General features: G+C 45.6%; 2 protein-coding genes across 5 annotated transcripts; both read left to right on the plus strand.

Moving 5' to 3' along the window:
• Positions 1 to 609: 609 nt before the first annotated feature.
• Positions 610 to 11789, plus strand: ncoa6 (nuclear receptor coactivator 6). Of its 4 annotated transcripts, none has more exons than XM_030118261.1 (17): positions 610 to 726; positions 1676 to 2007; positions 2299 to 2454; positions 2588 to 2710; positions 2846 to 2968; positions 3074 to 3883; positions 4006 to 4137; positions 4522 to 5896; positions 5978 to 6096; positions 6232 to 6680; positions 6757 to 7005; positions 7125 to 10188; positions 10262 to 10315; positions 10428 to 10458; positions 10913 to 10954; positions 11195 to 11328; positions 11409 to 11789. In XM_030118261.1, exons 2-17 carry the CDS (start codon positions 1716 to 1718, stop codon positions 11456 to 11458), a joined length of 7203 nt encoding a protein of 2400 aa, XP_029974121.1. In that variant the 5' UTR covers positions 610 to 726; positions 1676 to 1715; the 3' UTR covers positions 11459 to 11789. The 4 variants fall into 4 exon arrangements, with proteins under 4 accessions (XP_029974121.1, XP_029974123.1, XP_029974122.1 ...); XM_030118263.1 differs by having other exon boundaries at positions 11412 to 11789; XM_030118262.1 differs by having other exon boundaries at positions 2849 to 2968.
• A 1080-nt stretch (positions 11790 to 12869) lies between these two features.
• top1b (DNA topoisomerase Ib) lies at positions 12870 to 22332 on the plus strand. The gene is made up of 21 exons (XM_030118267.1): positions 12870 to 12982; positions 13262 to 13286; positions 15070 to 15166; positions 15671 to 15803; positions 15979 to 16034; positions 16176 to 16277; positions 16370 to 16460; positions 16554 to 16639; positions 16761 to 16876; positions 16972 to 17093; positions 17189 to 17311; positions 17388 to 17575; positions 18211 to 18355; positions 18441 to 18584; positions 18712 to 18897; positions 19372 to 19440; positions 19540 to 19654; positions 19755 to 19882; positions 19972 to 20066; positions 20245 to 20394; positions 21177 to 22332. The coding sequence occupies exons 1-21, from the start codon at positions 12950 to 12952 to the stop codon at positions 21277 to 21279; spliced, it is 2307 nt and encodes a 768-aa protein (XP_029974127.1). The 5' UTR covers positions 12870 to 12949; the 3' UTR covers positions 21280 to 22332.
• Positions 22333 to 23208: the final 876 nt, after the last annotated feature.

Consider the following 23208-nt stretch of genomic DNA (forward strand, 5'->3'; position numbering starts at 1 on the left):
CTCAGCAGAGATACACACATGTTGTAATTCAACACTTTCTCATGCATGTGAACATTTTAAGTGTAATCCATATTCATTATGTAACTTCCAAACTAATGATGCAGCTTCGATGCAATCACAAACTGCATGAGTAAGAATTTGTGTAACCATTAAAGTTGCTCATGAAAAATGTTTAGGATTTGTAAAATCACAATGCACAAAACTGAATTCAGATTAAAAATCATAAAACAAGAAAACAAATCATGTATGTTCAAATTGGCATTCAGATGCTCCAAACAGGACAGCATTTCGTATTCCAGGTCTAGAAAGTAGGTCTAAAGACAGGACATTATAATCAGGAGGTCACTGCAAAGAAATCACTTAAATTCTCTTGAGTTTAATAATGTTCTTTCAGGATATTGTTGTCTGTTGACTTGACTGACGTTCATGCAAATAAAAAAATAGGAAATCCGGCAATTAATTTTATCAAGTGTTATATACATACGGTAGATGGATAGATTTGTTTAATTTGCTAAAATCAAGTTATTTTCGACATTATTTGTCTTTACGCTGAAAGGTCGTACTTGGTTGTACTTCCTTTATGTTTTATTTTGAAACGCTCCAACCGGATGCAGTAGCTTCTGTTAGCTCAATGCCATTTCTGGCTTGCTTGTGATTCATGTTTTGTTAGCTAATCTAGCGAACAGAACTCGACCGGTTGAAGTAATTTCCAGATGATCATGTGTGGTAAGTCCTTTGTTTTCCTCCTGCGGGATTGAACAACAATGATAAGTATAAAGCTACAGGCAGCCGATAAGGAAGCTAAGACGTTGCGTTTCAGTGCATTCGCGATGAATTACCTGCTAAGCTAACCAGCTAACGTGGCTAACGCTCGAGCTGTCTAAGAACACTGCATGTATCCTCATTGGCCTTCGCCTTCTCGCGTGCTGCTCCCGGTGTTTTTATTTACATTTGAGATGCCAGGGTTAAAGTGGAGAGTCGCAGCGGTTCAGGAAACAGATGATCACTGTGCGCTTGGCGTTAGCTTCTGTTCGTTCCCAGGCCCGAACTGCTGCTGCTGCTGCTGCTGCTGCTGGGCCCGTCATGTCAACCAAGCTTTCCGCCGTTTGCGACAGTAAACACAAACGTGAAGAAAACTGCCGAACAGCTGATATGTGAGGCCTTTTGTAATGCTTCAGTGTGTACGATTATGATTTTAGCATCGCTGAAGTGATGCCACTGAAGTACGGGTGTGTCAACGTGTGCGACACTTGTTTAATCTCCTTCTGATCACAGAAAATATTGACTTCTCGTTTATTACGTGTGGTCTCACTTGGAGCTTGCTGTGTGGTCTTTATCCCCCTCACAGCACATGATATGTCAGTCGTTCCCTGTAAATCAAGTTCCACTTGCTTGCTGTGGATTCGATTTATTGGAGCTTTATTATGATTGTAAGCTGTGTCACGGTATTGCATGACGTGGTCCATTCTCAGCTGTATTTAACGTACAAGCTGTGGCTTTCGGTTATTCCTGTTCAAATTATTTTCATCCTCTGTTAATACTGCAAGTGCTTGTGTATTTGTTGACATCAGTTGACTTCACTGAGGCCCTCTCTGTTTCTCTATTGCTTGCTGTTATGACTCTACACGCTGAATATTAGTATTTAAATCTATGTTTTTGCAATCTGCTATTGCAGCTTAAAACAGTTGGGACGCCACTCCTAGCAGTAAGGGAGGATGGCACACAGACAAACCCTGCCTGAGCTGTCCCGGAGGACAGGGGACCTGGAGCCAGATAATGAATCCGACAGGGACTCTGGAGTTGGGGATGAGACAGGAGAGGATGCTGACAGTTGTCATGGAAACACGGAGGAGGAGAAAGCTGGGAAGCAAGATGGCATGGATGAACACAGCGGGGAAGGAGAAGATTTTACAGTCTTTATTGCATTTCAAGGAAATATGGATGATGAGGACTTCAGCCACAAACTTGAAACTGTCCTCAGTGGGATACCCAGTGTGCTTGATATGGGTTTGTGTAATTTTCTTACATTGTTCTGTGATATGAATAAACAGTGCACATGATACCGTTGTTACTAATAGCCTCCTTACAACTCATCATTAATATTTATCATAACTCATCAAAATACATATGTGCTTAGATCTCTTAATTATTTACTTTACAAGACCATCATTAGTGTTTTTGTAGGCTAAGTAGTAAAACACTCAAGAATAGTAAAGTTAAGAATTTTCCTTTGATAAATTGTAACAATGTTTTTCTAAAGCTGTGACAAATTCAATTAATATGTTTTTGTTTTTTTAGACTCTGAAAGACTACAGCCACATCATGTGGAACCGTGGAATAGCGTGCGAGTTACCTTCAACATTCCCCGGGATGCTGCTGAGCGACTCCGACTGTTGGCTCAGAACAACCAGCAGCAGCTCAGAGATCTGGGAATTCTCTCTGTACAGATAGAAGGTGACAAGACAGCCTTTATACTCGACTCATTTAATTTCAAAGTTTAAAAAAGCCTGTTTTTCTTCCATCTGGCTCGTGTGAATCTCCTGTGTTGAGTGTTATGAAAGGTTTTATCTGTTCTCTTCCTGTGCAGGTGAAGGGGCCATCAATGTGGCTGTGGGACCAAATAGAGGACAAGAAATCAGGGTTAATGGACCAATCGGTGCACCTGGCCAGATGAGGATGGATGTTGGCTTTCCTGGTCAGCCTGGTCCAGGTATTTATTGACTGTACATAACTGTCAAGAATTTGTTTTCATGTGGTGATTTTTTTTTTCCAGTATTTAGTTCAAGGATGCAATTAGATGCTTCATTTCTGCATGAGGAAATATTGTTGCTTGTATTTCCTTCAGCTGGAGTACGGATGGCAAATCCAGGGATGGTCCCTCCAGGGCCGGGTATGGTTAGTCAGACCATGTTACCGGGCAGCAGCGGACAGATGCATCCCCGTCTGCAGAGACCAGCTTCACAAACAGGTTCAGACCTTCATTTCTTGTGCTTCAAGTGATGCACACTGGAATTTTCTACATGATCTGTTCATCAAAATGGTATCATAGATAAACACTCTCTCTTGGTCACAGATGTTATGGATCCAATGATGCCAGGGATGCCCGTTCAACAGCAGCAACAACTTCAGCACCAGCAACCTGGTGCTCATGGCTCTGGCCAAATGCCTCCTCAGGCTGCTCATCACATGCAGGCTCTGCAGGTCGGGAGACCCCTCAACCCCGCCACACTGCAGCAGCTACAACAACAACATCACCAGCAGCAACAGGCCCAGCAGCAGGCTCAGCTCTCCCAGCTTGGACCGAGACCTCCGTTCAACCCGTCCGGTCAGATGCCTGTGCCTCCAGGTTGGAACCAGTTGTCCTCTGGAGTGCTGCAGCCACCAGCTGCTCAGGGAGGTCCTGCCTGGAGAAAGCCCCCACCCCAAGCCCAGATGGTTCCACGTCCACCCTCCCTTGCTACGGTTCAAACACCAAATCATCCTCCACCACCGTATCCGTTTGGCAGCCAACAGGCTGGACAAGTATTCAACACCATGGGACAAGGACAATTGCAGCAACAGCAGCAGACAGGAATGGGCCAGTTTGCTGCTCCTCAGCCCAAAGGCCAGCAGGCAGGCCCTGGTGTTGTCACAGGACCACCCCGACCTCCTCCACCTCTTCCATCAACTTCCGGGCCTCAGGGCAACCTCACCGCCAAGTCCCCCGGCTCATCTTCATCCCCCTTTCAGCAGGGTTCACCAGGTACGCCGCCGATGATGGCTCAGAGACCCACAACTCCACAAGGCTTCCCCCAAGGTGTAGGTTCACCAGGGAGAGCAGCCCTTGGCCAACAGGGCAACATGCAGCAAGGATTCATGGGAATGCCTCAGCATGGACAGCCTGGTAAGCATTTCATGTTGAAATCCCTTTTGTTTTGCTGTCTATTATGCGTGTGTGCGCCATAATGAATCAACAATGGAGATTTGGGAAATTTGCAATCGCTAAATCACTACAATCTTCTGCAGGCATGCCAAAGCGTCCTATGGGCTTTCCAAATCCAAACTTTGTTCAAGGTCAGGTGAGTGCCAGCACTCCAGGAACCCCTGGAGGAGCAGCTGGTCAGCAGCTACAGAGCAGCCAGGCTATGACTCACACAGGTAAACCTGTTATGATGGGGACGTGGCTCGGGGTTTACCCACGTTATGGTTTTACTGTTCATGGCAATTGTAAATACTGCAAACACTGCTACTGTCTTAGGAACTTAAAAATTATAATTATATCATTTGTTTGGTTTGGGCAGTTTTAAGAGCAATCACTTGTCATCCCAGACATGCAACCCACATTTTGTGTTTGATCCATCATGACTGTCAGTTTGCTTTTATATTTGAATAATTGTTTGGATGTGTTGACAGTCTTATGTCTTTGTTTATCATGCAAGAGGAAACCGTGATTAATACCTGGTTCCTATTTTTTTTTAAGGAGGCAACTTCAAAACCTGTAAAGTAACATTTATTTTTCTTCTCCACTCCGTTTTACATTAGGTGCTCAACCATCCGCATCCACACCAAACTCAATGCAAGGACCACCCCATGCCCCACCCAATGTCATGGGTGTACAAAGTAACATGGCAGGTCCAACCCCTGGCACCACTGCTGGGCCGAGTATGGGCCAACAACAGCCTGGCCTTCAGACCCAGATGATGAGCCTCCAGCATCAGGCCCAGCCTGTGTCCTCCTCCCCCAGCCAGATGGTTCAAGGCCAGGGTGGAGGTCAGACCGTCCTCTCAAGGCCCCACAGTCAAGGGCAGAGAGGAGGGATGACCCCACCCAAGCAAATGATGCCTCAACAAGGCCAGGGGGTGATGCATGGGCAGGGTCAGATGGTTGGAGGCCAAGGGCATCAGGCCATGCTCCTGCAGCAGCAGCAGCAGCAACAACAAAACTCGATGATGGAACAAATGGTGGCCAACCAAATGCAAGGCAACAAGCAGGCATTTGGAGGCAAGATCCCAGCTGGGGTGATGCCTGGCCAGATGATGCGGGGCCCATCCCCAAACATGCCAGGTAACATGGCTCAGTTCCAGGGGCAAGTTGGCCCACAGCAGATGACCCCACAACAGCAGCAGCAAATGGCTCAACTTCAGCAGCAGCAGTTACAACAGCAGCAACAGCATCAGCTGCAACAGCAACAACTTCAGCAACAGCAGCAGCAGCACCAACAGATGAATCAGCAGCAACCCCAGCAAGTCCCTATTGCTGGCAACCCTAATCAAGCTATGGGCGTGCACACACAACAGATGAGACTTCCTGCTGGTCATCCACTCATTCAACAACAGTTACAGCAGCAGCAGTTACAGCAGCAGCAGAAGCAACAACAGGCCATGTTGCAGCAACAGCAGCAGCAACAACAACAACAACAACAACAGCAGCAGCAGCAGCAGCAGCAACAACAACAGCAGCAGCAGCAGCAACAACAGCAACAACAACAAGTAGCTCAGCAGCACCCACATGCTATGGGAGATCCAAATGGTGGGCCTGGAGAATTAGGTGTTCAACAAATGGTACCTGACATGCAGGCACAGCAGCAGCAAGGCATGATGGGAGGCCCTCAGCACATGCAGATGGGAAATGGGCACTTTGCAGGTCATGGCATGAACTTCAACTCACAGTTCCCAGGTCAGATGCCAATGGGAGGACCCTGTGGACAACCTGGGGGATTTCCTGTCAGCAAGGATGTCACATTAACTAGTCCACTGCTAGTCAATCTGCTACAGAGTGATATCTCAGCCAGCCAGTTTGGACCAGGAGGAAAACAGGGACCCGGTGGTGCAAGTCCAGCAAAACCCAAAAAGAAGAAACCAGCACGGAAGAAAAAACCTAAAGAAGGGGAAGGACAGCAGCAAGCAGAGGGTCTTGGGTAATTGTTATTTTAATTGATACGTCACTGTTTTAATTTCTTTATTGTTTATTATGTTCTTTGTCTTTTCTCTTCTCTTAGCGGTCTTGATGTGACAGCTGGCATGGAGGATACCGAACTGTCAAATCTGGGCGGTGAGCAGAGTTTGGGCTTAGACAACTCTGGCCAGAAACTACCTGATTTTGTTAACAGACCTGCAGGTGAGATATTATGCAAACTTGTTAATGCTTCTTTTTTTTCCAGGCCATTGTTATAGTTTTATCAATTTAAACATTACATTGACTTTGTTACTGTATTTTCATGTGTCATGTTTGCATTTTTATGCTTTAACCTAGGTTTTCCTGCTCAAGCTGGAGACCAGAGAGTATTGCAACAGGTACCCATGCAGTTTATGCAACAGCAGCAGCAGCAGCAGCAACAACAGCAGCAGCAACAACAACAACAACAGCAACAACAGCAGCAGCAGCAGCAGCAACAACAACAGCAACTGCAGCACATGCAACAGCAGCAGATGCAGCAACAACAAATGCAGCATCAGCAGCAAATGCAACAAATACAACAACAACAGATACAACAGCAGCAGCAACAGTTACAACTGCAGCAGCAGCAGCAGATGCAACAAATGCAACAAATGCAGGGTCTCCAAAATGCTCAGGCTCAGCAAGGGATGGTAGCCCCGCCGAACTCAGGCCAAGGCCAGCCCCAAATGCACCCTCATCAACTGCAACAGCAACAGCAGCCACAGCAGCAACAGCAAGCTCCACAGCCTCACCTGCAACAGCAGGTAATGTTATACAATAGCAAAAGTTTTTGTCCAACATTTTTGTAATATATACTAAATGCTCAATTTCTTATTGCAGCAACAACAGCAGCAGCAACAGCAGATGATGATGATGCTCAAGATGCAGCAAGAGCAGGCAAAGAATCGCATGCCCCTCCCTCCAGGAGGGCAGCTCCCTCCTCGAGGCATGGTGAACCCCCCCGAGGTTCAGAGACACCCTGTTTCACAGCAAGGTAACATGCCTGTAATGATCAACCTTCAAGGACATGGAGGGGTACCACCGTCACCTGACAAAGCTAGAACAATTCCTCTTATGGTAAATCCACAGGTGAGGACCAAGCAGTGACTGACTTGTCAACACGGCGTGACAACCTCGTTTAACTTATGAATGCTCCAATAATTATGTTTGGAGGGATTTTTTTCAATTGTGCTTATTCGTATTTCTAGCTTGCAGGAGCTGCTCGAAGAATGTCTCATCCAGACGTAGGGCAGGCTACCCAAGGCCCGGGACCTGAAGAGGCTACTGCAGTCGCCCAACCCAAACAGGACAGGCCCGGTGGCCCCGAAATGGGGGTGCAGCCTGGAAATGGAACCCAGCAGATTATGACTTCTCAGGGTTCCAACACTCACATGATAAAGCAAGGACCTGGGCCAACACAAATGCCCCAGCACACTGGAGCCAGTCCCCAGCAACAGTTAACCACTCAACCTCAGCAGGGAGGCCCAATGCCAGGCCTTCATTTCCCAAATGTACCAACAACCTCGCAGAGCTCAAGGCCTAAAACCCCAAACAGAGCCAGCCCCAGACCATACCACCATCCCCTCACGCCAACTAATCGTCCACCCAGTACTGAGCCCTCTGAAATCAACCTTTCACCAGAGAGGCTGAACGCCTCCATTGCTGGACTCTTTCCTCCAAAAATCAACATTCCCTTGCCTCCTCGGCAGCCAAACCTAACACGAGGATTTGACCAACAAGGCCTTAACCCAACAACCCTAAAAGCCATCGGGCAAGCTCCCCCTAGCTTAAACCTCCCAGGCAACAACAACAACAATGGTAATACAAGTGGAAACAATGCTAACAACAGTCAGCAGCCATTCTCTGCTGTACCTGGTGCAGGTGTGGCAGGTGTTAAGCAGGACAAACAGCCTGGAGCACAGGGCAAGAGAGCAAGTCCCAGCAATAGCCGACGGTCAAGTCCGGCTTCTAGTCGCAAGTCAGCTACACCAAGTCCAGGAAGACAAAAGGGGGCGAAACTGGCTGTCACTTGCCCTACTCCTCAGCATCAGTTGGTCAACCCACAGGGGCAGACAATGATGCTGAGTCCCTCGTCGGTACCTCCAAGTCCAGTATCTCTGCCTTCACAAGTGAGTGGCGGTGTGGATGCACAACAAACCCAGAGCACAATCCATGGAATTCCAAGTAATCCTGCTGATGGAGTCCGGGAAAATATGCCAATGATGGCACCGGAACAACGTCAAGTCCCCCAAGTTCAACCCCAGCCGCAGGCTTTGAGGGAGTTGTCAGCTCCCAGAATGGCAAGTCCTCGTCTGCCTGTGCCTCAGCAGCCTAAACCTGATGTAGAAGTGCAGACTGGCACTGTTGAGAGGCAACAAGCACACCCAACACCTGTGCAGGACTCCGAGGTTTCACCTGCTCTACGAGTGGCTCCAACATCCCTCAACCAGTTACTGGACAACGCAGGTGTTCCAACCATGGCCCTGCGGCCTGTACAGAGTAATACAGTTAGAGACGTTATGGGGAAGGACAGTCCAAAGTCTGCATTAGACTCAGACAGGCCACCTTCCAGCAATTCGCAAACTACAGATATGTCGACTCCTGTCGTTTCTACTTCCACTGTCACTGAAACAGAAACCAAACCCAAACCTACCGTTTCATTTCCTACTAGTAATCCTAACTTGCAGCCTTCTTCAATTCCCAGCTCACACCCACCCACTAACGTGATCTCCACTACTTCGCTCAGCCTTACTCAAAACCCCAACTCCACTCTGCGTGTCAGCCAAAGTCCCAGTATAAATTTAACGCCTGCCCTCTGCAGTACCGTCAACACCAACACTAATACCACCCCAAGTGTAAGTCCCAGCCCAGTCATCTCTGGTCAGAATGGCTCAGTCTCTATTGTTAGCACTAGTTCAGGACCCAGCCCTGTTGTAAATCCAGTTAATACACTTTTAAAACCAAGTCCTGGTCCTAAACCTGTGACAAGTGTTCACTCAGTCATACAGATCCCCTCCTCTTCCACCACTATTTCCCCAAGCCAAATTACTGTGTTTGTAACCTCGAACCCCATCACTTCTGCCCCCACCCAGCAGGCTCCCACATCAGCCACCATGGTGGCTGTCGCTAGCAAGAACATAAGACCTCAGGACATCCGGCAACAGAGCCCCGTACCCCGACCTCAGTTCATCACCACCACCCCTGTATTTATTAACCCCATTTTCCAGGTGCCGGGTGTTTCTGTCGCACCCAATACAACAGTGGTATCCCAGCCCGTCACTATGATGGGATCTATTCAGATGTCCACTACAAACATTCAGCTTTCTCCAGTTCCAAGCAGCACCGTTTCTACCGCTGCTAACATGACCAGCACTCAGACCTCGAGAAGTGCTACTGGACCAGTCCATATTACCACAAGCATGTCATCCTCTTCATCATCATCACCTTCCCCTGTTGGCTCTCTCATAACTACTCAGCAGATTAGTACAGGGCCAATCAAAGCGGAAAGCTCCAGCGAGGTATCTTCTACTCAGAAATCTGCTCTCCCTATCCGGCAGCCTTCTCCCCACCCAAGTCCTTCAGCTTCATCTTCCTTTCAACCACCTCTGGCTTCCCCTCCTCCTTGTTCCAGTCCTGGAGCTGTTAATACTGTCCGAAAAAGCCCTGTGTCTCCTTCCCCAACTGCTCAGCTGAAGGGTAAGCCTGCCCAGGCTGCTGTAGCGGTTTCTGGTGCCCCTGACACACAGCCAAGTGCCGTAGAAAGACCTGCACAGGTGCATCCAGGAGCTGTACTCCAGCAGGTCTTTATTCCACCTGCTAGTCCAGCCGTTCAGACTGAAACACCAGTTCCTCATGTCACTGCTGCTGCTCCAAACAGCATCACTCTCCCAGCAGTCTCATCACCAGTCACGATTTCTGTCCAAGTCAGTGTTCCAAATCAAATTGTAAGCCAGGCTCCAGTTCTTGCTTCAGCTCCGGCCCCAAACCCAGCTCTGGCTGCGACTCCCCAAGCTCCCATTGTCACTGTAGTCGCACCAACCACCGCTGTCTCTACTCCTGCCTTGCTCTCCACGGTCCCTCCTGTGCAAAGTCCCGTACCGTCCGTCGTCCCGATAGTGGTCGTACCTGCACCTGTTGCGGAGGCTCCTCACGCCGCACCTTCTTCCAGTGCTAACACCAGCGTGGCTCCGCCAGGCCAGTCTGACCCTCCATCTGTGGAACCCGCCATCCCACCAGCAGCAGCACCGGCTGAAACCGTTCAAACCACCCCAGGTAAAGATGCAACTTTACACTGCTACTCATAATTTTGTACTTGAATTAAACGGTATAAACTTTTTTGTCCTAGTACCTACTGAACCAGAAGCTTTGCAGTCACAGGAACCTGCCACTGAGAAGACAGGTAAGTGTAGTCATCGCTTTTGTGTTGGTAGTTTTCTGATAAGAGTAAGAGTATAATCAATAAAGTGAGTCACTTTGAAATAAATGGAATTTTGTGTGTGTGTGTTTTATAGGTGAAGAGCCATCGGCAGGTTCTGAGCAGGGGTAAGAGCCTTATGCCTTTGTTCTTCAATTTACGATGTTATTAGATGCAATGCTCTGTGGGTTAGGGTTTGTACGCTTTCCCTTATTCGTATTTTGCAAAAACTGGCCCTAATCTTAAGACTCATGCTCTTGAAAAAGAAATACTTAGATATTTCAAGCTCTCCTGAAACTCAGAGAGTTCATTTGGTTGGCCATGGGTGTACACGGTGAAAACTATGAGCCACGTGGCCTCCGCACTTGGTATGTATGATTAGCATGTTACAATATAAATATGTTATTGCATGTGTAAAAGTGACAAAGTTCATCGGGAAAAAAAAAAAAAAAGGGTTCCGCTTGACTGCGACTTGTGGCCATTTCTTTGATCATGGTTATTGTAATATTATGGTGTGGGAGTGAAGCCATGTTTGTACAGCACAGTTTATAGTTTACCGCTGTTTTTCCACTTCTATCACAGATGGGCAAAGAAAAGAAAGACGCCCATCAACTTAGCCCCAAGGTATGTATTTTAACATGTTTACGCTGCAAAGACACGAGCAGTGATCATGTCGACGTAGTGGATGCTGTCGGGGTGAAGACGGACAGTATCTGTGGTAGACGAGGAAAAACAGCAGAGTCCCGATTGGTATTCTGTCTTTCTGTGAGTAGAGCAGAGTTAATTATCGCCACCGCCTGTTTCGTAACTCGTAGATGTGTTGTTTCCCCTCCTTGTCTTTCGTTGTTGGTCTGATTCTCCCAGAGCTGCTGTGGAGAAGCCCAAGGGTCCGAGCAGACGTAGCTCCCGGGCGGAGAAAGAAGTGGAGGAGGAGCCAGTAGCGGACAGCGGCATGAGGAAGAGGTCAGCCAGGCCTGGAACCAGCGCAGCTGTAAAAGGTAACCTAACTCGATGAAAAGAAATGTTTCCTCCTTATGCGTTGTTTTATCTTAAACATGTGTCACTTTTGTTATTCCAGCAGAAACTGCAGCGAGTCCCACCCAGGCCAAACGAAGGAAATCTAAATAGGCACAACTGTTGTGGTAACCTGTGAACTGTACTGTAAATGTTTTCTTTTCTGCTGTGAATCAATGAATATTGGTTTCCCTCACCCAGAGTATGATTTTTTTTTTTTTTTAAAGGGGGGATGGGAAGTAAACCATGTACAGATCATTTGAGACAGAGTGGTGTTAGCTGTGTCCTCGTCATCATGTGAGACTGTAGTTAGGATGTGTGCATACATTTTGTGTGAATGTGCTTTTTATATTACATGCTGGATTAATCATGTGAAGACTGATGAATAAGCTTGTCATGACAGTGTAATTATGTTGTAAAACTGAAATAAATTTTCTACTGCTTTTGTTCCGTGAAACAGTGTCGTTTAATTTTTTTTACTGCCATTTTAATGTAAATCTGACCTTAAACAATCCTGGAGCACTGAACCAGAAGTAATATAATGGTTAACAAATCCTTATAGCATATATTTTTACGCCATTTGTCTTGTTTTAGAGCAGTGTTTGTAACTTATGTTGAAGGAGGAGCACAAAAATGATTGGGTTTTTTTCAACGAGATGAAATTGTAATTTGAGCAATATTTGAGAAGATGCTATCTCTGCATTTGCCCTGTTGATGACCTTTGATCTGTCCAGGGTTTACTCACCGATCAGGTACAATCAGATGTGACAGTACAGTGGTAGGGAAGATGTTATTTTCAAGCAGCAGTGTGTATATAGTGAGCAGATAGGAGATAAGACGGTATTCTGCAGCAGTTCTGTTTATCTAGACAGGTGGCGAGTTGTTTATAGTGAGGAGATAGAAGGTATTTTGTAACAGCAGTGTTTAGATAGTAAATGGAAAGACAATGAGTAGTAGCTATATTGTGAGTACGTAGATCAGGGGTCTGAAACTCAAGCTGTGCTGGTTGCAGTAGCTGGTGCTCTCACCCGCTATCAAGTAGTACCAAAAAGATGCACATGTACCTCTATAAAGGTGTTAGTTTGTGGCAGCACTGTGGATATAGTAAGTCGATGTGAAGATATTGTGTTGCTGTTCTGTGTTTAAAATCCAACTATGATTGCTGGAAGCATCTTTTTCTGTTGTTAGAGCTGCAGCACATTTCAGATTTATCACTATTTACATGAAAACAAATGATGAAAATTCAATTAAGTGATAGAAAAAGCAAATTTCGGAAGAAAAAAATAATCATGAAAACAATCTTTTACATATTCTAATTGTTTGCATCAAAGAGTGTAATATCACATGCAGTGAGTGTTGTTTTTGACAGACTGATGGAGAGGAAAGGTAAACCTGGTGAAAGAGGAGCAGCAGCCTGCAGCTGACGGCTCTGCGCATGCGCACTGGCTGAAGGCTGGGACTCCATTCCAGGCTGTGACCGAGGCTACCCGGAGCCTGAGCCCGGCATCCCGAGTCTGAGCCCGGCATCCCGAGCCCGGCAATCCCGACCAGCCGCCGCCTGCTGGGACGAACTTTACCTGCTTCTCAAACAAAAAGCAGCTGACCATGAGCGGAGATCATGGGCGCGGAGACTCTCAGGTAGTCAATAATTCATACATTTAGAGCTCAGTTTCCATCAAATGGTCGGTAATAAACGTCACAACACGGAATAACGGTAAATAAAGGTTAGGCCAGGTTTGTAAGTCGTCCTGTTATCCAGAGGCAACTTTTGACTCGGAGGGGGGAGATAGTAGGATTTCATTGTCGCAAATTGCACAGCTTTATTTCCAAGGATGCGTTTGTGTGAAAGTTGAATAACCGAGCTACCGGCATCTTTAAATTTGAAATATTAAAACTATTTTCTCCCTCGATTTTCAGGTCAATTCTGGATCTAAAGGAAGCGGTAGGTCCCCTGGTGAGGGATTTTACTCACATGCACGCTGGTTTCTCATTGCAGCCGCGTCTACCTGTGTGCTGTTAGTTTTTAAAGGACAGAAATGGCGTCCCAGAGACTAAGTCCCTTCTCCTACTCTCTCTTGCGGCTATTGTTCAAAAACAGGCTCTGAAACGCACACTTCCCGGCCTGCTTTTGCCCATCTGACGGGTTTTTCCTGCAGGGCCTGGCGTCGTGCAGAATACGCACGCCGTGGATGGATGATATTTACGCGCAAATGCCCCGAATTTTAGAGCCGAAAGTGGCCGAATTGAGGCTGAGGACTTAGTCTCTGCGCCATTTTCTTTTTTCTGTGGAGGAGCCAGGCTCCGATCAGCGGGCCGACGAGGCTGCCGCTTCATGGGAAGGCGAGAGCCGGGATCCGGGGGGCGCGGAGCCCGGTGCCCGGAGCCCGGAGCCCCTCTCCTCCGCCTCATCCAGCTCCCTCATCCATCCACTCAGCTGACAGGACATCCTCACACTGGACTTCAGAACTTCAACACAAAGTTGCATCACGTTCCTGAAAACACACGTTTTTGGCACGTGTCTTTTTTTCCTGTCACACACATCCAGGACAGGGTCCCCCCACTCCTGCAGAGTCCAGAGCAGCCAGTGTGTCTGCAGCCCGGAGCTGTGGAATAACTCACTATCTGACAATGGACAGTCATTTAGTCATTTAGTCATTTCAGCACTTCCATTGTAGTAAAGACCTAAGTGATAAATTTGTCAACAATAAATCATTACATTACTGGAGTAGCATTTAGAAAAACCTTTCTAATTTAAATAACTGTAATAAATATAGCTGCAATTATAGGCAATAAAAAGCCTTTTTTATGTAGTTTAAAATGAATAAAGTAGATGGGATTTTTAAGTTATTATGTTATCGGCTTTATTATACTGGGAATAGCCAAAATTAATCCATTATTGTCTGCACTGATACAAAGACCGAAATGTGTGTTTAGTGTTTGACATGGCCAGAGCAGGCTGATGCTGTTATTAAGCTTCCGTGGCAGCAGGGAGCAACAAGGTGATGATGAGGCCGAATCCAGGAGCTCCTCAGGAGGGGCATCACACAGCAGGACGCTTTTTAATATCAACACTCAAGTTTAAATCATTATCGACTAATTATTCATCTGGCAGCACTCGAGTGTAAAAAGCTGTTTTCTATCTCAAGTGCCTTCACATTTACAGTACTGTGTAAACGTTTATACTGGTGTAACGGCGAATAAGCTGCAAGTGTTTAAAAAAAAATATGGCTGCTAGTATATTTTAATGGCGGAATGCAAATTGCAATGGGAAAAAGCTGGAATGATGTGTTTGTATGACCGTCTTTTGTTTTTAAAGCAGTATCCACCAGCTAAGTAACACCAGTCATGTCTTTTTCTTGTCCACAAAGTGTGAAGGCACTTTGACACATTTGCTCCATATTTTATGTGAGCTAGAGTGGACTTGTAGTTATCTGAGGAGCACCTTGACAACAGGATTAGATAATACAAGAGAAACAAGAAAACCGGGTTAATAATTCATAATACAGTCTCTATGAATATCCCAACTGAATTTAAGTCAAGCAGAGATGATGGATGTATTTACTTATGATATTTGGGAGCGGACTTTCTCCTAAAAGTCAGATAAACTACATGTAAACCAACAGATAAGAGGAACTGGTTCTCAGATATTACACAATGGACAGGATATATCTGGCTGTGCTATTTTGAATGCTGCTGAACAGGTTGCCTTCTCCTCTGGTTGGCAGACGCTCACAAGCATAAAGATAAGCACAAAGACAAGGAACACAGACACAAAGATCACAAGAAAGACAAGGAGCGAGAGAAATTCAAGCACAGCAACAGGTAGGGTCGCTCTCTCTCTCTCTCTCTCTTCTTTCATTTGTCGTGCATCCAGAGTTGCGATTCCTATCACCGTTGCAGGCAGCAGCTTAAATCATTGTTGAATGTCAACACGCACACGCTGCTCCACTGGTGGCTCCAACCGATATGACAGAAGTTTGACTATGGGGGGGAAGACTTACATCTCTTTGTATATGAAAAAAAAAGATCACAGAGACGCTTCACAGACTGCATTTCTGACTGAGTCAAACTGACAGAACTACGTTAAATCACTAAATCACTCTCATCACTTCCGTACTTCTTCAGTCATTATGGGGCATTTGCAGTTGTTTTTTTTTAAATACTTTAGGACTTCAGTGTAATAACAGAGTAATTTGTTCTTATTGGAACTTGTGCCTGACTCTGTGTTTTTGAAGTGATCTGAAGTGGCTGCTTCTTTTTTTTTTTTGTTTTTTTGGGTCTGACCTCTTACACTTGATCTCTGACCTCTGTGTCTTTTTGTCTCAGTGAACATAAGGAGTACTCCGAGAAGAAACACAAAGACAAAGAGAAGCTGAAGCACAGTGACGGCGGCTCAGACAAACACAGAGAGAAACACAAAGAGAAAGACAAGGACAAAGAGAAGAGGAGAGATGAGAAGGTTTGTTCATGGCTCTCACTCTGTCTTTGGAAGGTTTTTTTCTTTTAAAGACTGGATGTTACTTTAAGTTTTTCTTACTAAACAGCAAAAGATAGATTAAAATAGATAACAGGTGGCAAAAAGGAAGTAGCTGACACACCTGCAATGTTTTTTTTTCCTCCCCCCCCACTGTCAGGTTCAGTCGTCCCATTTAAACAAGCCTAAAAAGGAGAAAGAGAACGGCTACGTGAGGTAAACTTCACCACTTTGTTGTACCTGAGATTAAATTAAAAGAAGTGAGAAAGTAGCTCAACTTGTAAGGTTTGGTTTGTAATTTGATTATTTTTTATTTTTTTTTATTTTAATTTTCTCTGTCTTCATTTTGTGACCTAGAGGCTCCAGCCCTTCGATTAAGAGCGAGCCTGAAGAAGACAATGGTTTCTACCCTTCCCCCCAAAACAACAAGAGCTCCAAACGGGAGTACGACGATGAAGAGTAGGTTTCACTGAAATCTCAGATCCTAAAATGTTGACTTTAAAGCTGTCTGTCTGTTTGTTTTTGTGATGTGAGATTCTGTGTGTTCACAGATGTGAATACAAACCCAAGAAAGTGAAGGCGGAGCATGACAAGAAAGCCAAGAAAAGGAAACACGAGTATGAAGAAGATGAGGATGAGGAGGTTTGTGAGGTTATAAACACGCTTTCTCGCATTCTCTGTCCTGTAAGCTTTTTGTCACGCTTGGAGTTCCATGTTTTCGTTCCGTGTTTGAAGGATGTCAAGCATAAAAAGAAGACAAAAGACAAAAAGGTAGCAGATGGAAAGAAAGCCAAAAAGGAAGAAGAGGAGAAATGGAAGTGGTAGGATGGTTTTGTTGGAAAAATGCCCTTTTTATCAGGAGTTTTAGCTAATATAGCACATTTTGCTGGCAGGTTTTGTAATATAGTTTTTTCCTCGTGTGTTGTTGTTTGTGGTGACTAGGTGGGAAGAAGAAAGATCCACTGATGGCTCCAAATGGCGTTTTCTTGAACATAAGGGTCCCGTTTTTGCTCCCCCTTATGAACCCTTACCTGGAAAAGTTAAATTTTATTACGATGGTGAGCCTCTTGTAATATCTGATTAACTGTTATTTGGGGGGGTGGTCACACATGACTCCACTTTATATTCTTTTCTTATTTTGCTGCATTTTTAGGTAAACCCATGAAGCTCAGTGCTCCTGCTGAGGAGGTGGCCACATTTTTTGCCAAGATGTTGGATCATGAATACACCACAAAGGACATCTTCAGGAAGAATTTCTTCAAAGACTGGAGGAAGGTGAGCTGATGTGATGGAAAGTATTCTCCGAAAACATGAGCCGGACTCTTGAAAGGGTGAGAAGCTTCAGGTGTCTTTTTTATTTTCAATCTCAGGAAATGACATCGGAGGAAAAGTCAACGATAACTGACTTGAATAAATGCAACTTCAGCGAGATGAGCGAGTACTTCAAGGCCCAATCAGAAGCTCGGAAACAGATGTCGAAGGAGGAGAAACAGGTGGACCTGCGTTCGCTCGCACTCCCCGACCCTCGGAGAGGATGTGAAATCACTGTTTATTTCCACACACTTGTAGAAAATCAAAGAGGAGAACGAGCGGCTCCTCCAGGAGTACGGATTCTGCATCATGGACAACCACAAGGAGCGGATCGGGAACTTTCGCATCGAGCCGCCGGGCCTCTTCCGAGGCCGGGGCGACCATCCGAAGATGGGCATGCTGAAGCGCCGCATCAGACCCGAGGACATCATCATCAACTGTAGCAAGTGAGACATGTCATTGTTTCTATCATCCATCCATCTGTTCATCCATCCATCCTGAGTTTCTCCACCAGGTGGCCCCGTTAAGACGCGATAGGAGCTCATGTGAAATCACTTGATAAGATTAGTGTGCAATTCAGAAATATTAAAGTGAAAATGTGATGTCTTGTGAAATCAGAATCTAGTGAATAGTTGTAACAACACCATAACCAACATTTTCATCTGCACCTTTTTGTTCTCACTTCTTTCTAAACTCTTGCTTTCCTCTCCATCTTACCTTTCACGTTGAGTTCAGTATCTTCCAAAGCGTCGCAGTCTGAGTTGTGTGTGAGAGCTTTATAGCTGTGAAGTGCCATTAAAAAAATACAGCATGGCATCACTGCTGGACACACACACACACACGTGCACACACACATGCCGGCACTGTGTCAAAGGTAGCCTTCCTGTTAGAGTTTGGTCTGTCTGTGTGAACAATAACACGACCCCGCAAGGACATCACGGGCTTTGTTTGACTCTCACACTTCTCCCTGCACTCTTGTTTTGCACATCGTTCAACTTAAAAACTCAAATTCAGTGGAAATCTCCTCAGTCATTCCAATATGTGTTATCTATTTGTATTTTTAACCTGGTTCTTTTTGTAGGGATTCCAAACACCCCAAACCTCCTCCAGGAACAAAATGGAAAGAGGTGCGCCACGACAACAAGGTCACCTGGCTAGCGTCGTGGACGGAGAACATCCAGGGCTCCATCAAGTACATCATGTTGAACCCCAGCTCCAGGATCAAGGTATCCGTGTCCTCACACCTTCATTCTCTGTTCTACTGGTTTTTCCTTCGGAAGAGAAAAAGAGAGAGTTTGCGTGTTCGTGCAGGGGGAGAAGGACTGGCAGAAGTACGAGACGGCGCGGCGTTTGAAGAAGTGTGTCGATCGCATTCGCTCCCAGTACAGAGACGACTGGAAGTCCAAAGAGATGAGGATCAGACAGAGAGCCGTCGCGCTGTACTTCATCGACAAGGTGTGTGATCCGGCGGCCAAAATATATCAAAAATATTTAAAAAAGTCAAAATGAAGCGAAGCCCACACCAATGTCACCGAGTCAATCTTCACCTCTCCGACTTCACCCTGACCACGCTGCCTTGCAGCTGGCGCTGAGAGCAGGGAACGAGAAGGAGGAAGGCGAGACGGCGGACACGGTGGGCTGCTGCTCGCTGCGGGTGGAGCACATCAAGCTCTACCCCAAGATGGACGAGCAGGAGTACGTGGTGGAGTTTGACTTCCTGGGAAAGGACTCCATCCGCTACTACAACAAGATCCCCGTGGAGAAGAGGGTGAGGAGAGGAAAGAGACAGAGAGGAGCTGAGCGCACAGTGTTTGTGGTTTCATGAGGGAGGTGTCGGGTGTGTGTATTTGACAGATTTGGAATTTTAGTGAAAATGAGATAAGGAGTTTGTACGCTGTGGAGGATGTTTGCACTGGCAGGTGATCAGACGCAGAAAGCTTTCCGTCAGCCTGCCTCTGAGGGGGTTCTGTTTCCTGCTATTAGAGCATACACACACATACACGCACACACACACACACACACACACCCATAGTGTTGAAGTTCTGGTGTCAGATTCTCAATATTTATCTGTCTGTTTTCTTATTATATCTTTAAAAATAAAAGCGCTGCTCACTTAAAGAGTTTAAAACACCTGCACTTCTCCTCATGAGCAGAGATAAAAAGACTCCCTCTTCTGGTAGAAATGTGACGCTGCATCCAGGAAGACGCTCTCTGATGTGTTTGTGTTGTTGTTTCTTATCAGGTCTTTAAAAACCTCCAGTTGTTCCTTGAGAACAAGCAGCCCGAAGACGACCTCTTCGACCGGCTCAACGTGAGAAACACTCGTTTGTTCCTGGGACTTCCCGACAACTGCTCACTTTCAAAACTCTGCCTCTTTCTGTGATTCTGTGCCACGTGTCGCTTCCTGCAGACTTCTATTCTGAACAAGCACTTACAGGAGCTGATGGACGGACTCACGGCCAAGGTCTTCCGTACCTACAACGCCTCCATCACCCTCCAGCAGCAGCTCAAGGAACTGTCATGCTGTGAGACACAGAGCGGCTCATTGCACTGTTTCTGGCCGTTTGATGCCTCCAAAGATCCTCTTGCTTCATTTTCCGCTTTTGCCTGTGTTTCTGTGTTCAGCCGACGATAGCGTCCCGGCTAAGATCCTGTCTTATAACCGAGCCAACCGGGCAGTGGCCATCCTCTGTAACCACCAGAGAGCTCCACCCAAAACCTTCGAGAAGTCCATGCAAAACCTCCAGACCAAGGTAAAGCCCCTCTACTGCATTTGGTTGTGTGTTTAAAGTGTAAAAGTTGTTTTTGTGGTGCAGATGGTTTTTTTTCTTTTGTCTTGCAGATCGACGAGAAACAAAATCAGCTGTCGGCAGCCAGGAAGCAGCTGAAGGCGGCGAAGGCCGATCACAAGGCCTCTCATGACGAGAAGAGCAAAAAGTAAGACAGCCTGGACGCCGCCGACCTGCAGGACGACGTCATTGTCGACTTATTTACTGACTGTTAAACATCAAGTCGGAGTTGGGGGGTTTTTTTTGCGTCTCCGCCTGCTCTCCTTTTCCCTCGTTCTGTCTGCTTCCTTTGTTTATGTCTTTCTTCTCCTCTGTGTTTGGATCAGGGCTGTCGAGGTGAAGCGTAAAGCTGTGCAGAGGATAGAAGAGCAGCTGATGAAGCTTCAGGTGCAGGCCACTGACAGAGAGGAGAACAAGCAGATCGCTCTGGGAACCTCCAAACTCAACTACCTGGATCCCCGCATCTCTGTTGCATGGTATTTATATTGCACGACAGGCTTATTTCATTATTTATATCACTACTGTTTGATAAAAGGTGACATTAAGTAGGTAAACCGACTAGTGTCAAATGGGTGGCATATCTCTTCTTGGGTGAGTGTGCGCAGTGAACATCTACCTTGGTGACAGAAAGGCAGGAAATGCCCTTGCATTGTAGGAAAAGGAGCAGCACCAGCAAAAAAGCTAACGGCTGCAGAAGGAAAATAAGAGGAAGAAAAGCATGTGAGCGCGAGGAACAATGGGGTTTGTTTCTGAAAGCCAGGGAGCGTCCCCAAACAGCGGTCCTTCCTCCATGTGGGAAGTCGATGAGGAGCTGCGGCTGATTGAAGGACCGCAGAGAAAGGGGAACGGTGGCCCACCCTCCCTAACCAATGCCCCACAGCTATTTCTGGAGAGCCTCCTCCGGCAGCACAATGGAAGCTGGAATGCTCCGCGCTCTGCCCCGGCGGTCGGGGCGCGAGGGACGGGGTCCCCGTTTACAGGGCGGTGCATGAGAACCCGGGCAGACCTGGCGGAGAGGAAGACCCAGTGACTGGAGTCAAATATGTTCAGTCAGGAGGTTTGAGGAAAAGATGACCGAATGCAGTAGTTATGTAATGACTGTGGTGTCGCGATTCCATCAGCTCAGTAAAAGACAAAAGAGTAAACAGCAACTCTGATCTTGGAAACAAAGAATTTAATATGCTTACTCCAACACATGTATTTTCTTTTCTGCCCTCATTATTTTCTCTGAACTCATGTCTTCTATCTTCTCCTTCAGGTGCAAAAAATATGGCGTTCCCATTGAGAAGATCTACAACAAAACCCAGAGAGAGAAGTTTGCCTGGGCCATAGACATGGCTGAGAAGGACTATGAGTTTTAAAGACGCGTGACGCTCAGACCTTTTCTACGCCTTGGATTGTAAGCTGGTTTGTCGTTGATGTCAAATGATTCCACTGTGTGGTTCCTGCAGGGCTGTGAAGGAGGAGGAGGAGGAGGAGGCGAAGGCTCGGCCGAAGCCGTGACGGCGGGTCGATAATCATGTTGTACATATGGATTGGTCGTGTATCGCAAATCAACTTCTCAACCATTTCGAACAAGCTGCCAAACTCTCCGGAGATAAATTGACAGTAGTGTGTATGTAGCCGCAGCTTTCTGCCCATGACCCGACACCGACGAACACAGTAGTATTATCTTTTCTCAGATAAAATGTACTGAAATTTGTAAGCCATCAGATTTATCAAGAAATTCTATATTGTCATAGAATAATGAATTCATAAATGTTTGTATGAGGGACTGTGAGAAAACAACCCAATATGAGGAATTTCAAGATGTGACAGTCTGACGACAGTGTGGAGAGTAGAAACCTTTAGCACTATGCTCACAGAATTATTAGCACACAGAATGTCATCTTTTTTTTTTTCCATTTAGCTTGAGTTTGCTGTTTATTTCAGGGATGTACATATTTTCGGTCCTTTTCAGTGACTAAATTTCAGTGTTTTTTAAAATGTGTGTTGTACGCATCGTCATCTAAAAGGCTCTTCATTGCTGATATGCAACCATGGTGTGTCTGTCTCCTCAGTTTTATAATGAACAAAGTGTAACACTGATCACGGCTACTTGAACCAGCTAAAGCGCAGCGTGTGTTTTATGTGCCAGAGCTATAAGAAACTGTTCCTCCTGTTGACAGAAGGGTGTGGGTTTAACCAAATAATAATAATAATAATCACAAAAATCTGTCATTGTGGCGTGCCGTTTTTGTATTGCTGTGATAAAGCAGAAAGTGTCTTTGAACTGATTTCCAAATGTGAATGGATATTTTAACTTTAATTAATATTCCTTGTTATCTGATCATTTATCACATCATCTGATCCCAGTGGGTTGAATGCTTATTGTTTTGAGCTTTGTAGTTTTCACAATAAAAACGTCAACCTTGCCCTTTTTTTGTCTTTTCGCTGTTTTAACTTTTACACGTTGTGTTCCTGAGAAGTCGAGGCATCATCCTGACAGTAACCACAAGAAGTTGAAGAATCAAAAGTCATTTTCAGACAAATATCTTTAGATAATCTACTAAAAAGATTCTATTCGTCATGTTAAATTGTGATTCAGAGTTGAATTTCATGTTGTGGTCTGATGATCCAGGGACTCTGTGTCTTTAAGAGGCCGACGACAGGCCGGAGGAGGAGGAGTGTCAATTTATCCAGAAACACACGTGGCGTCACCGGAAGTACCGTGAAAGACTGCAAATTAACAGCATGTTTCTTATTTAACTTTAAACATTTTACAGGAATTTTCATCAGTGCAATTCAAAAATGTTTAGCCACGTTTATTTATGGTGACTGCAGTTTAAATAATAATAAAAAAAAAACCCTACATATCTCCTGGGACAGTTAGAGGCATTGGTGGCCTGGAGGTTATCTTTGGAATCTGGAGATTGTCAGTTTGATTCCCCCGTCAGTGCCTCACAGGCCCCAAGGACAACTATTCGTAAGATCCTAGAAATAGGATGGGTAAATGCAGACAAAGACATTTCCCTAAGGGGATTAATAAAGTATGATTATTCATGTTTGTCCAATCTAAGCAAGCTGTGACAAACTTGTTGCTTGCTGTGTGATATATCAGTATTTATTTTTGTGTAAGCACTGCATCAGTTTTGAGAGGTGAAAGAAGTAAAGATCTGCTAATTCAATGAGTAGCTTTTAAAATTTAGCTGAAGAGAGAAATCACAATTTGTATACCTTATAATATATTATCACTGCACTGCTTGGTGTATGTGTCCTGGAATTTGTTTATTCTATCTGATTACACATTC

Source organism: Salarias fasciatus, chromosome 20 (assembly GCF_902148845.1).
Source record: "Salarias fasciatus chromosome 20, fSalaFa1.1, whole genome shotgun sequence".
NCBI lineage: Eukaryota > Metazoa > Chordata > Actinopteri > Blenniiformes > Blenniidae > Salarias > Salarias fasciatus.

Coding starts and splice junctions, on each gene's coding strand:
- ncoa6 (XM_030118261.1), top strand. CDS start 1,716: ATGGCACACAGACAAACCCTGCCTGAGCTGTCCCGGAGGACAGGGGAC. Junction 2,008..2,298: donor ACCCAGTGTGCTTGATATGG/GTTTGTGTAATT, acceptor TTGTTTTTTTAG/ACTCTGAAAGACTACAGCCA. Junction 5,897..5,977: donor CAGCAAGCAGAGGGTCTTGG/GTAATTGTTATT, acceptor CTCTTCTCTTAG/CGGTCTTGATGTGACAGCTG.
- top1b (XM_030118267.1), top strand. CDS start 12,950: ATGAGCGGAGATCATGGGCGCGGAGACTCTCAG. Junction 16,461..16,553: donor AAGAAGATGAGGATGAGGAG/GTTTGTGAGGTT, acceptor CCGTGTTTGAAG/GATGTCAAGCATAAAAAGAA. Junction 19,441..19,539: donor ACCTCTTCGACCGGCTCAAC/GTGAGAAACACT, acceptor CGCTTCCTGCAG/ACTTCTATTCTGAACAAGCA.